The 12,550-nt window shown below is 40.7% G+C and overlaps 1 protein-coding gene across 1 annotated transcript; it reads left to right on the forward strand.

The window, feature by feature from the left end:
• The first annotated feature begins 6,832 nt into the window (after window positions 1-6,832).
• LOC147634734 (pentatricopeptide repeat-containing protein At3g09040, mitochondrial-like) lies at window positions 6,833-9,865 on the forward strand. The gene has a single exon (XM_086803287.1). The coding sequence runs from the start codon at window positions 6,833-6,835 to the stop codon at window positions 9,863-9,865; it is 3,033 nt and encodes a 1,010-aa protein (XP_086659413.1).
• Window positions 9,866-12,550: the final 2,685 nt, after the last annotated feature.

Raw genomic sequence — 12,550 nt, forward strand, 5'->3', positions numbered from 1 at the left:
ACATGTGTCGTTCAGGATGAAGTCGTGGAGATACTACAATACATGAAGAGCCAAATTTTTATGGTCTACAAATATGCGTAAACTAAAAGTCTCACACTCTTTTATTAGAATTTTCTTCCAACTAATGAAATCCTTTGGCTTTCCTAGTTTTGATAGCTAGATATTTGTAGACTTTGCCATGTTGCCCCAAATAAATAGATAAACACATAAAAATCCCAATAGAAATGCGCATAGAATAATGATTAAATAAATAAATAGATGTGATCCAACCGATAAATTAATTTTAGTTAATCATAAGAGATTATGATTAATTTTAGTTAATCATAAGAGATTATGTGTGCTTAGTTCTCAAGAAATTTTCTTTTTCAATCCGCCAAAATTACTTTATTTCTTTCGTACTTTGTTTATACAAAAATGCAAACTTTAGACTTCCATTTGGTAGGGAAATTGTTTCAAGGAAAAAACAATGCCACTACTTTCAAGTATCCCTTTTTAGATAAGTATTTCTATTTCCTTGTCTCTTGCATATTTGAAAATTTAGTATCTCTTTTTATGTTTTGACAATGCAAAGGGGGTTTTTATTACTTTGTATAGTGTACCATGATCTGCAAACCTAGTTTATCAAAGAAAAAAATATGCACTTTAAATCTAGATCTATTTAGTTTTCTAATATGTTTTGATTACCATTCCATAACCAAGTTGGGATAAATTATCATAACTTATTGAAATTTGGAATGAATTGTTTTAGCATTACATTAGCTCGTTTGTTTTGATGCATTTGCTGGTAGAAGAATCTACATTATTGACTTTTCCATACGATTTTAGCAGAAATGACTTGATGAGTTATCAAAGTGTACATATGTGTAGTTCATTTGCACAAATAGAATTTAAATTTATGCCTCAACCACATATCCTATGGTTTCTCATATGTTTGTTGTAATCTTTATTTCTGAAGCACCTCAATATAATCATATAAGTTTGTTGTAGGGCCTATGAGTTTTACCACTACAACTATTAGTTTCATCCCCCCCCCCCACACCCAAGGAGTGTGATACAAGATCAAGGCACAATCAATGGCTCCTTATTTTTTCAATTTTTACAAATTTTTAAAAAGAAAGAAAAATAGAACACCAACATGCTCGTTTACGTTGATGATTCCGGTGATGCAAACATCAAAATTAACTAAAAAAACAGTGAAGCTCTCTTCCAAGACCACTCCACCACACAAATACACAACAAATTTCTCACGATTTTTCACTTCCACACAATTCTTATCCATTCATTTTCTACACAATGTATACCAGAATGCAAAGGCAATCATAAATCTTATGTAATGGGAGCTGAAACTCCAAGAGGATGGAAGAAACAAAGGTGTTTTCCCCCGACACAACGGTGCCAAAAATGCTATGGGCTACCACACCTTCAAGAGGTAACTCAATGAATTCACCTAAGGGAAGAGCAATAGAACACAACTCTCGTAGGGAACTCACCAATGCTTTGAACTTGAGTCCCTTAAGGTCTCCAAGCTCACTTGTTAAGCTCCACCTCCACACTGTCACATTGTAGAGTCGCTCACACCATAACATAAGGCAATCGCTCTCTCTCACTCTTCAACACAAGCATGCAACATACAAGCATAGAAGAGGCACAAGTGCTAGAATTCTCTCTCTTAATCTCTCTCAAGACACAAACAAGAGCTCTCAATAGCATAAAGGGAGATTGTATCCTTTCATTTTATGAGCAAATGCCTTATATACAATTGGCCCTTATATTCACACTTGGGCGTCCAAAACTTAATTAACTAAGGCCTTGGGTGGCCAATATCTCATAATGTACAACTTGTATAGTGCCTTTGCATGACACTTATTAATGTCCTCAATTGGAGAAGCATACTTGTTAATCCAAAATGGGATTGACAATCCCCGATAGCGACGCCATTTGTTCATGTTAAGAACCTTCTTGCTCTTTAGCAAAGAACCATAGTACTAATGGTTAGACTAGTTGTCTTGGATCATGGAAATCCCTATTTGGAGAGGCTAAAGAGGCCAAGAGGTGTGTCAATCTCTCTTGTTTAAGCCTTCCCTCTACTCTCTAATCAACTGAATTATCCTCCAAAAGACAAAGGTTAAGCTAGAGAGCTTAGATCACCTTTTTCTCCCAATCATGCTCAATCACACTCTCACACTCAAGAAAGCAAGCAAGCATGCACACTCAACACACTCCATCCACACACACAAGGATGCACCCTACAATCAAGCAAGCACGAAGGTAAGAGCTCAAGAGAAGAATGGATTGCCAATTTAAATACACAAGTTCCTTGTATTGTTCTTGGGGATTTCAACATGGTTGAAAAGGTGGTTGATAGATGTGGTGGTAGCACTATACTTATAGGGAAGGAAAAAGGAAATGAGAAGAGCTTAGAAGGGGTTTAGGACTCAAGGATAGTTAGTATCTAGGTGACTAGAGAGACAAGCCGGGGCATACCTATTTCAGTCTCCAATATCTTTCATCCTCCCCCAGAATTAATAGAGTCTTGTTTAGCCAGTAGGCCTTGTGGGTGCCCCACACTATGAGAGTCTTGGTTGATTGTAGTTCCACACTTTCTGATCACCTTCCTTTAAAGTGGAGCTAGACTATTAATGATGGGGTTGACATAGATATTTCTCATTTCCCAATAGGGAAATTGAGAGTGAGTAATTTGCTCCTGAAGGACCCACTCTTTGTGGAGTATACAGAAGAAGCAATTAGAAAACTTAAAAGGAGAAAGGGGGCAGATGGTTCCTGGAGGCAGTTTACCAATGAAATGCAGGGGATTATCAGAGCTATGTGTAAATTGAGGGCTGAGGAAAGGAGAGGAGAGAGAAGGAAGTGGGCTACCTTGTTAGAGGAACTTCTGGTGTGAAGAGGCAAACCAGAGGTTTGGATGCTGTTATACAGCTTTGTATTTTAAGTGTCAGGCTAGTATTAAGGAGGAGGAGGAGGATCGATGTTATAGAGAACATGAGAATTGGGCTAAATGGAATTTGTTTAATAACAAAAGAAAACCAAATAATAGGCTATTTAAACTCCCAAAGAAGAAGAGTGATAGTGAGATTGTGGGAAGCATTCTAGATGAAGATGGGACCCCTTTGAATAATATGAACACTCTTGCTTTGAAATGGGTTAAATTTTCTGGGATCTTCTCTTAGTTTGAAGGAGGATTATTCTTTGAGGAGCTTTCAAGTTGAAGACAGGTTGTTGGGTCTACTGAGACAAATGGTGGGCTCAGATAAAGCTAGATGGTTAGAAAGAGACATTAAGGTGGATGAATGTTGGTGTGCCTTGCTTAAGCTAGGGAGGGAGAAAACCCCAGGTTGGGATAGCTTGTCCACAGAGTTCTTCATAGCCTTTTGGCCTTCCTTGAAAGAGATTATGGGTGATATTTGTAATAAAGCCTTCAACTCAGGGCTTTGGGATAAGGTTTTTAAAGAAGGGCTTGTAAAGCTCATCCCAAAACAAATTGTTTGCAACCCATTACTTTGTTAACAGTGATGTACAAAATTCTGGCTAAAGTGATTGCTCTTAGAATCACTCCAGTGCTGCAACATGTTGTTTCCAAAAAACAACATGGTTTTATCAAAGGAAGGTCAATATATGATAACATTTTTGATGCTTTGTTGGGAAGAGATGTGGCTATTAAAACTCAGCAGAAATGCACCATGTTATAATTGGATTTAGAGAAAGCATATGATAGGATTCATTGGTCATTTGTAAGCAAGAGTGATGGAAAAACTGGGGTTTGGGACAAAAATGGCAACATGCATTTAAACTCTATCTTGGGGAGGATATTCTAAAGTGTTGCTAAATGGAAGAGTGGTAGGGGGGTTTGAGATAAATAGATCAGTCAGACAAGGCTGTCCATTAGTACCCTTGCTATTTGCTATTGCCTCTCATCCTTTAATAATCTTTCTAGAATCAGCATGCATTGAAGGGAATATTACTGGGCTAAAGCTCAAGTATAGTGAATAACTAGTTATACAATGCTTTGCTGATGATTCTTTATTATTTCTAAGGGCTAAGAACAATAATGTGAGATTGGCTTTAGAGATAGTGCAGGAGTTTGCCAATGCTTTTGGCTCTAAATATAACATTCTAAAATCCAGAATCATCATTTTGGATGAGGATAATGATTTTGATATGCAAAGGTGGGGCTGTGATGTGGTGCAAAAGGGCCAAATTGTCAGACTGCTTGGTATACCATTTGGTGTTGGGGTTACTAATAAACAATTGGTAGTGTGGGCTATAAATAGGTTTTTGGAGAAATTGAAAAAATGGGAGCGTATCAGAGTCCCCTTCCATAGAAGGCTTGATATTTGCAATACAGTACTGAATGCCTATTTTATGTTTTTATGCCATGTGCTGGATATTGGGAAGTGTCATTAGAAGAAAATCATAGGACCTATTAGAGACTTTCTTTGGAGAAATGGTAATGGAAAAAAAAAGCCTTTGCTTGGCTTGCATGAGACAAACTATCAGTTCCTAAAAGAGAAGGGGGCATTAGTATTACTCATATGCCTACTCACTGTATTGCAAGAAATGCTCTGATGCTCCCTAGATGTTTATCTTAGAACATCATTTGGGCACTAATGAGATAAGGGTACTGGTTGAGCTCTCTGATGTTATGGGCTAAAGGTAAATGGGGGAATCTAAATTGGAAGGATAAACTCTTTTCATGTGCTTCTCTTAAGATCACCAACTCAGCACTTTGCAAAATGCTATGCAAATGTTGGAAGGACAGTTTGGGTATCATGTTCCGGGATGGAGGTGGCAGAGTAACAGGCAACTCTATGCTCAGTTTGGGTATCTGGTGGACTCATAAATTTAATCGCCCTTTGGCCCTACTTGATATCTCTGCTCTGCAAGAGTCTTAAAACAACAAAGGCATTATGCATTTGGTTGACTGTTGGGATAGGGATATGGTAGGGTGGAAAGATATGGATCAGTTATCTTTAGAATATCAGTTAGCTAGGAAGGAAAGAGATCTGATGGTTCAGGTATTGGATTTGCTTCAAAGGGAGTTATGCTCTACTGCTACTGATACCTCAGTTTGGATTAAAGATCGGGCTTGGGTTAATGGTGTCAAACTAAAGGATGGCAAAACCAAAGATTTATACTCATTAGTGAGAAACGGGGATGCCAATGTATTGTATTGCAATAAAATTTGGAATGTAAATTGGAGCCCTACTAGTTGGAAAAAGAGATGGAATCTTCTTTGGGATTACCAGATTCCTAAGAAATTTCATGTTTTTTTATGGAAGGTATGAATGTGGGCATTACCTATTGGCTCCAAACTCCAAAGGAGAAATATTTCTAGTGGCATTTGTCCCAGGTGCAAGTCATCACTTGAAGATGGTAAACATGTGTTTTGGGACTGCCCAGCAATCAAGGGTACTTGGTCCAAAATATCTAAATGGATAGAGAAGAGCTTGGGTTTACAAACATGCTGGGGGGGACTGGATCTTGGGTAAATGGTCAGTCAGTAATGAACATATTGGTCTGGTTTTTAATATCATCAAAGCTTGCATTTTGTTGGAAATCTGGTCCAGCAGGAATGCAATTGTATTTATGAAGGCAGTATGTACATGCTTGCAAGAGTCAGGACTTGATACATAAGTGTGTTTACATGTGCTGGTCTATGTGTAATGTGAATAAAATAAGATGTTTTAAGCTGGATATGTTGATTCAGAATTTGCAAAGGAATATGATTTGAATTCTGCCCCACATTAGTGAGCTTCAAACGTACTAGGAATAAACCCCTAACACTAGTTTGTATGGTGCAGGTGGTGAGATGTTGGGAAGGGAAGAAAAGGCTCCCCAAGTTTGGACCAAAAACTCTAACGTGCGTTGATCATACATTTGTTGCCTTTATAGTAAACCATGTGGGAACCAGACCCACTGTTAAAATTTAGTCCAAGAAAGGGGGAATGTTGGAAAAACAGTCCCCTCATGGATGCACTATAGAAGCTATGATGGAGCTAGCATACTTTTGGGATATCAGATATCTTGGGAACAATCGTGCTTTTTGATGGAAGAAGAGAGATGGGAATTTTTGTGTAAAACTCTGGAATAAAGTTGAGAAGGAGTAGTAAATGGGGATATTGTAGCTCTAATTTGGTTGTATTGCAGTTTTTGAATAGTTTCAGTTAATATATATAATTATTATTGTCCTAAAAAAATTGATAGAATTTCCCTCATTTACATTAACAAAAGTTGTCTATATACAGAAGGGCATTGCTCGATGGCCCAACTTGAGTGGGTGCGTAATTCCTATCTCTATCTATATATGCAAGGCTTGTGGCTATCTTTTTGCGAAATGCGGTCAAGCAACTGTTCGTTGACATGGCTCGACCGTGAATCCGAAAACGCTGAGCAAGCCTCTTTCCAACCATAGATCCCTTTGCCTCTTTCCAACCATAGATCCCTCTTGATTCATGATGTGTCAACCGGGTTGTCCGTCCGCCTTTTGTGAACCGGCAACAGAGCATCCTTGTCGCCAGCCCCGGCGGATGAGATGACATGAGCAGCGTACGCGACATCTTCCTTGCTTGTGGCGCCGAATGGTGGATATTGAAAGCTCCTCCAAGGAGCTTCCTCCGTAACGCTCAACAACGGGAGGTTTTTCTTCTCGACTTGATGGAAGTGAAGCAAATTCTCCTGCGTCAGGGATGGCTGATATTGATGGTGGCACGATCTCGGGGAACACATACCATAGTTCTCTGTTTGAGTCCAGTAGTAACACCTGAGCATGGTGGGCTTAGCGCAGGCATGCCGTTCCGTCCAGTGACACCTAAGCATGGCGAGCCTAGAGCAGGCATGCAGTACTGCTGGGGTGCCTTTCGTGGAGGATGTCGTGTGCATCTTGCAGCGTTGCAGAAAGGAGAAGGACGTAGCATTCTCTAGATGCTTGCACTTGCAGGTCTGCAGCTATGGCCTGGATTCTCACAGGGAAATCGGAAACCACCTCGTCCCCATGTTTCTTGACTGTGGTAACATGTCTGAGGGCCAACAAGTTTTCCTCAGATTGGTTTCCCCGAATGAGTATTCTTGGACATCTCTTATACATGGCTCTATTGAACTTGGGCAGCTCCAGTATGCCCTTGACCTCTTCGAGAAAATGCATGAGCAATGCGTACACCCGTCTAGGTATACACTTCAAGCACTACTGAAAGCTTGTGGGAGGTTGAAATGCATTGACAAGGGTCAAGACTTGCACATGGAGATTGTCAAAGAGGGCTTTGAAACTGATTGTTTTGTTGGAAACACATTGGTGGATATGTATGCTAAATGTGGCTTCCTTGCAGAAGCACAGGGAGTGTTTGATGAGCTGCCAGTTAGAGATGTAGTCTCATGGACTGTACTAATTGCAGGGTATGCCAAACATGGACTTGGCAAGGAGGCTTTTAATTACCTGGAACAGATGCAGTCGGAGGGTGTGTCTCCGGATACTTTCTCATTTGTTTGTATTTTGAGTGCATGCGACAGCCTAGGAGCCATAGAAATGGGCTGCAAAGTACATGCTGAGATTGCAGTCGAAGGATTGGAGAAGGATCTCTTTGTCGGAAATACTTTGGTACATATGTATGCAAGATGTGGCCAACTCGCAGAAGCAAAAGAAGTTGTCAATGAGCTTTTGTTTCGAGATGTGGTCTCGTGGAATGCTTTAATAGCAGGATATGCTGAACAGGGCTTGGTTCAGGAGGCCCTGAATTGCTTAGAAGAGATGCAACTAGAAGGGGTGGCTCCAGATCTAGTGACTTGGAATACTTTAATCACTGGTTATGTTGAACACGGCCTCGGGGAGGAGGCATTGAGTTGTTTGGAGAAAATGCAATTAGAGGGTTTGTCTGCAGATACTGTAACCTATATATCCAGTTTGAACGCTTGTGCCGGCATAGGAGCTGTAGGCAGGGGGAAAGAAATACATCTTGCCACTGTCAAAGAGGGATTTGAAGATGATTCTTTTGTCGGGAATGCTTTGGTAGACATGTATTCAAAGTGTGGTGCTCTTGTTGAAGCACTGGAAGTCTTTAGAAAACTGCCAAACCGGGATGTAATTTCCTGGACTGCACTGATATCAGGTTACGCTGAACATGGTTCTAGTGAAGATGCCATTGATTGTTTGAGGCAGATGCAACTTGAGGGAGTTTTCCCAAATGCTGTGACGTTTGTCCTTACCTTGAAAGCTTGTAGCAGTATAGGAACCATAGGAAAGGGCCAAAAAATACACACAGACATTGTGAGGGAGGGTTTTGATAGAGATCCTTTAGTTGGTAGTACTTTGGTGGATATGTATGCAAAGTGTGGCTTACTTGCAGAAGCTCAGGAAGTATTCAGAGACTTATCAGTTCGAAATGTGCTTTCCTGGAATGCATTAATGGCAGGGTTTGCTGAACAAGGGTTTGGTGAAGGAGCACTCAACTGTTTGGAACAGATGCAATTGGAGGGGGTGCCTTTAGATGCTGTCTCACTTGTCTGCAGCTTGAAAGCTTGTGGCAGCATAGGAGCCATAGGCAGGGGTCGAGAAATCCATGCCATTGCTAAAGAAGAATTGAAAAGAGATCCTTCTGTTGGCAATACATTGGTGGACATGTATGCAAAGTGTGGCTCAATTGCAGAAGCACGAGAAGTGCTTGATGAATTGCTTGTTCGTAACGTGGTATCATGGAATGCTTTGATTGCTGGGTATGTCGAACGTCATCTTTACAAGGAAGCACTAGCTTGTCTGGAACACATGCAATTTGAAGGTCTCTCTCCGGATAGTGTCACATTTGTTTGCCTCTTAAAAGCCTGTGGAAGCATAGGAGCCATAGCTAGGGGCCGAGACCTACATGCTGAAATCGCCAAGGAAGGTTTTGAGAAAGATCCATCTATTGGTAATACATTGGTGGATATGTATGGGAAATGTAGCTCACTTGTGGAAGCACAAGAAATGTTTGATGATTTGTCAGTTCGAAGTGTGGTCTCCTGGAATGCATTGATCACAGTATATGCTGAACATGGGTTCTTTGAGAGAGTACGGAATTGTTTGGAACAAATGCAAGCAGATGGCATCTCACCAAATACTGTGACATGGAATGCAATGATTGCAGGGTATGCAGATCATGGTCAAGGTGAGGAAGCTCTGATCTGTTTGGAGAATATGCAACTACAGGGGTTGTCTCCAGATGCGGTCACATTTGTTTGCAGCCTAAAAGCATGTGGCAGCATAGGAGCTATATGTAGCGGCCGAAGTATCCACACAGATGTTGCCAAAAATGAATTCGAGAACGATCCTATGATTGGAAACACTTTAGTGGACATGTATGCAAAATGTGGATCACTTGCAGAAGCCACTGAAGTGTTTGAAACTCTGCCAGTCCAAAATGTTGTCTCATGGAATGCCTTGATTGCAGGTTATGCATGCCAAGGAGAGAGTGAACTTGTATTTGATTTGTTTAGGAGGATGAGAGAGGCAGGAGTACAGCCAGATGGGATCACATTTCTGAGTGTCCTAACTGTATGCAGTCACATGGGTCTAGTGGATAGAGGCCAAAAGTACTTTGAGGCTAGCGGAAAAGATTATGGTGTCGAATTGATTATTGAACACCACAATTGCATGATTGATCTTCTTGGTCGTGCAGGCCAGCTGGATGAGGCTGCGGCATTGTTGGAGACATCGTCTTTGCAACCTAATCTTGTGACGTTGAATACTGTGATGGGTGCCTGCCAAAAGTGGAATAATGCACATCTTGGTAGACAAGCTTTTGAATGTGCAGTAAGCTTAAAAGGGAACCAAGCTGCACCGTTTATTTTGATGTCCAACATCTATGCATGTGTTTACATGTGAGAGGAATGAAACACCTACATCCGTTCTATAAAAAATGCACACGCCAGAATTAAACTTAGTGTCAAGGTTGGAAATAAAGCAACAAGATAAAGTGTTGTGTGGGATGTTGGTTGAAAAGCTCCTAAGGAAAAGGTAAATTGTATATGTTGCTGCAAAAACTGTCTTCAGCCTGGGAGCTGCTGAAGAAATTATATCTTTATAGTATAAAGAGTCCTTTGAGACTATCGGAGACAAAAATAACCTCCCTATTCAGCGTCCCATTTGGGAGCAAACAACAGAGAAAAGAACAGCAAAAGACTGAAAACAAACCAGAGCTAAGTTAATGCTCATCTCCATGTTAATATGTGAGCAAACACCCCAAATTTTCTCAACTATTACTTCAAGCCCCAACATTAGGTGACCAATGGAGAAAACACCAGAGTTGATGAGAGTGCAGATGCTTTTTCCCAAACGTTGGCCAACTCTTCTACTACTTGCCTTCAAACACATGCTTATGCTCACAGCACTGTGCTTGCTTGTGGAGGTCAAGGTGAGCGCTTCCAGATCTCCTGCTCCGTATGGTAGGGCTGCCCCTTAGCACTCCCCTGCTGTATCTCATTATTGCGAAAACTTTGAGCATTTTCTTCACTCCAGTGCCGGAGTATCTAGCTTGAGATTGCCATTGCACACGGAGGAGCTTAGTCAGCTTACGATACAATGATGTTTCTTGAGGCATCCTACTCGTGTCTTTGCTCATTTTGCACTGCATTGGAAGGAGTAGGGACTTTTATAAGTTGGAATAAGTCTGTCAGATTTTGGGTCAGTGACTCCGAGCGGATTGATTGGGGCACAAATGTTGGATTCACATGGACTGAGAGAGGACACGCTGCCAAATATCTTAGATGCCAGATTGGGATAGACATTACATCTGCCTAGTAGTTTGCTCATGTGCCCATGAGCATAAAGAAAAAGCTCCTTAATTGGAGGTCCAGGAAGCTGGATCTGGTGTCTAGAGTCCTGGTGGTAAACCAGGTGGTGCTTGCCACAGCTTGGTATGTCACTCTTGTTGGTGCTATAACCATGGATGCATTAGACAATTACAGATGGTGAGCCGGGAAGGATTTCTTCATGTACCATGTTCTTGGATGTGTCCCTGAGAACACAACACACATTTCATTCTCTCGGGTAGATTACCACCCCTGTCCTCCCCACTGGTTTATGCGAATATTTTTAGGTCAGAGGCTCCTAAGCTCTGTAGATGAGTCTGACAAGCAGCCCATTATGTGGAATGACCTTATTAGAAATTATCTTGGTAGACCCTTGGGTGCAGCAGGATATATGCAATTCCAGGCTAGGAGAGATGTGCTACGATAGTACTTGACTAGAAGAACTTTAAAATTCTTCCAAATGATCAGAGAGAGGTATCTACCCATCATTTCAGAGGGAGTCACCGATGGATGCACAGATTGATGTAGCTATACCTAACCACTGGATCACTGGTACATTTCAGAGGGAGTCAGCCATCTATGCACAGATTGATGTAGCTATACCTAACCACTGGATCACTGGTACATTCCTAGATGAGTACCACCATGTGGTTGAGAGTTTTTTCTAGGACATGCATGCCTCTTGAGGTGATGAGATTTTTGATTCCGAAATAGAAAGAGATTGTTGCCTTCTATTCCATTGACTCAAGATAGCAGATGGAGAGATGTTATGTACAAGTGATCACAGCTGGCTCTGTGATCTGTTCCTGATGAGAGTAGTGGGTCACTATGGGAAACATTAGTATAGTGACTCTTCCCCAGTGATGGCGTGGTGTCTATGGCTATGTGGTGGATGCCCTATTAGATATCTACATTGGAACCTTAGTGAGTAGGAATGACTATTATGAAGAGCATACTTTTCTTCAGGTACACTATGTAAGGCTAGGTTGCTCATGCTTGGACATAACCAGATTGTTCTTATTGGGATCGGTGTGTGAACCCCTGTTTGTGTGTGTGTATATGTGTGCGTATGTGAACCCACTCTTAGAGTGGTTAGGATAATATCTAGATATTATACCTATTTGTGTGTGTGTATATGTGTGCGTATGTGAACCCACTCTTAGAGTGGTTAGGATAATATCTAGATATTACACCTATTTGACATAAGCACTGATGTCATTCAGATGAGCCTCTTAAGGCTATAAAAGCATTGTACTTAGTGAAGCTTAAAAAAACATCAATCAATCAACCATCGTAGAGTTGTACAGTACACTCTCTCTCTCTCTCTCTCCTCACACACGCACACTATGGATATCTTCCATCCATCTTAGATTAGGTGCACCTTTGTAAACCCTAGCTCTAAACTACATTTGGTATCAAAGCTAGGGTTAGCCATTTTAAGGTTTCTACTATGTTAAGATTTTAAGGTTTCACAGCTCATCATTAGCACCCATCTAGCTCTTATAACTACATCCACACAAAATTGTACCTGCAAGCTACCGCGTCAACAAAAATTAGGGGTTTTCAAAAATAAAGTGAAAATCATCTAAGTAGTGCTCTTATAACTTTGGGGATTTGAGGGAAAAATTGAAGTCAATGCATTCATAAAAATTTGGAATTTTCTAAAAAAAATTGGAAAATTTATCAAACTAGAGCTCATGCATACATATATTTTTGGCGCTTTTGCAAAAAAAAAAAAAACAGCCCTCTGTTAAATATG

The sequence above is a fragment of the Cibotium barometz genome, chromosome 10, assembly GCF_041138505.1.
Source record: "Cibotium barometz isolate CiBa-2024 chromosome 10, ASM4113850v1, whole genome shotgun sequence".
NCBI classification, from domain to species: Eukaryota; Viridiplantae; Streptophyta; class Polypodiopsida; order Cyatheales; family Cibotiaceae; genus Cibotium; species Cibotium barometz.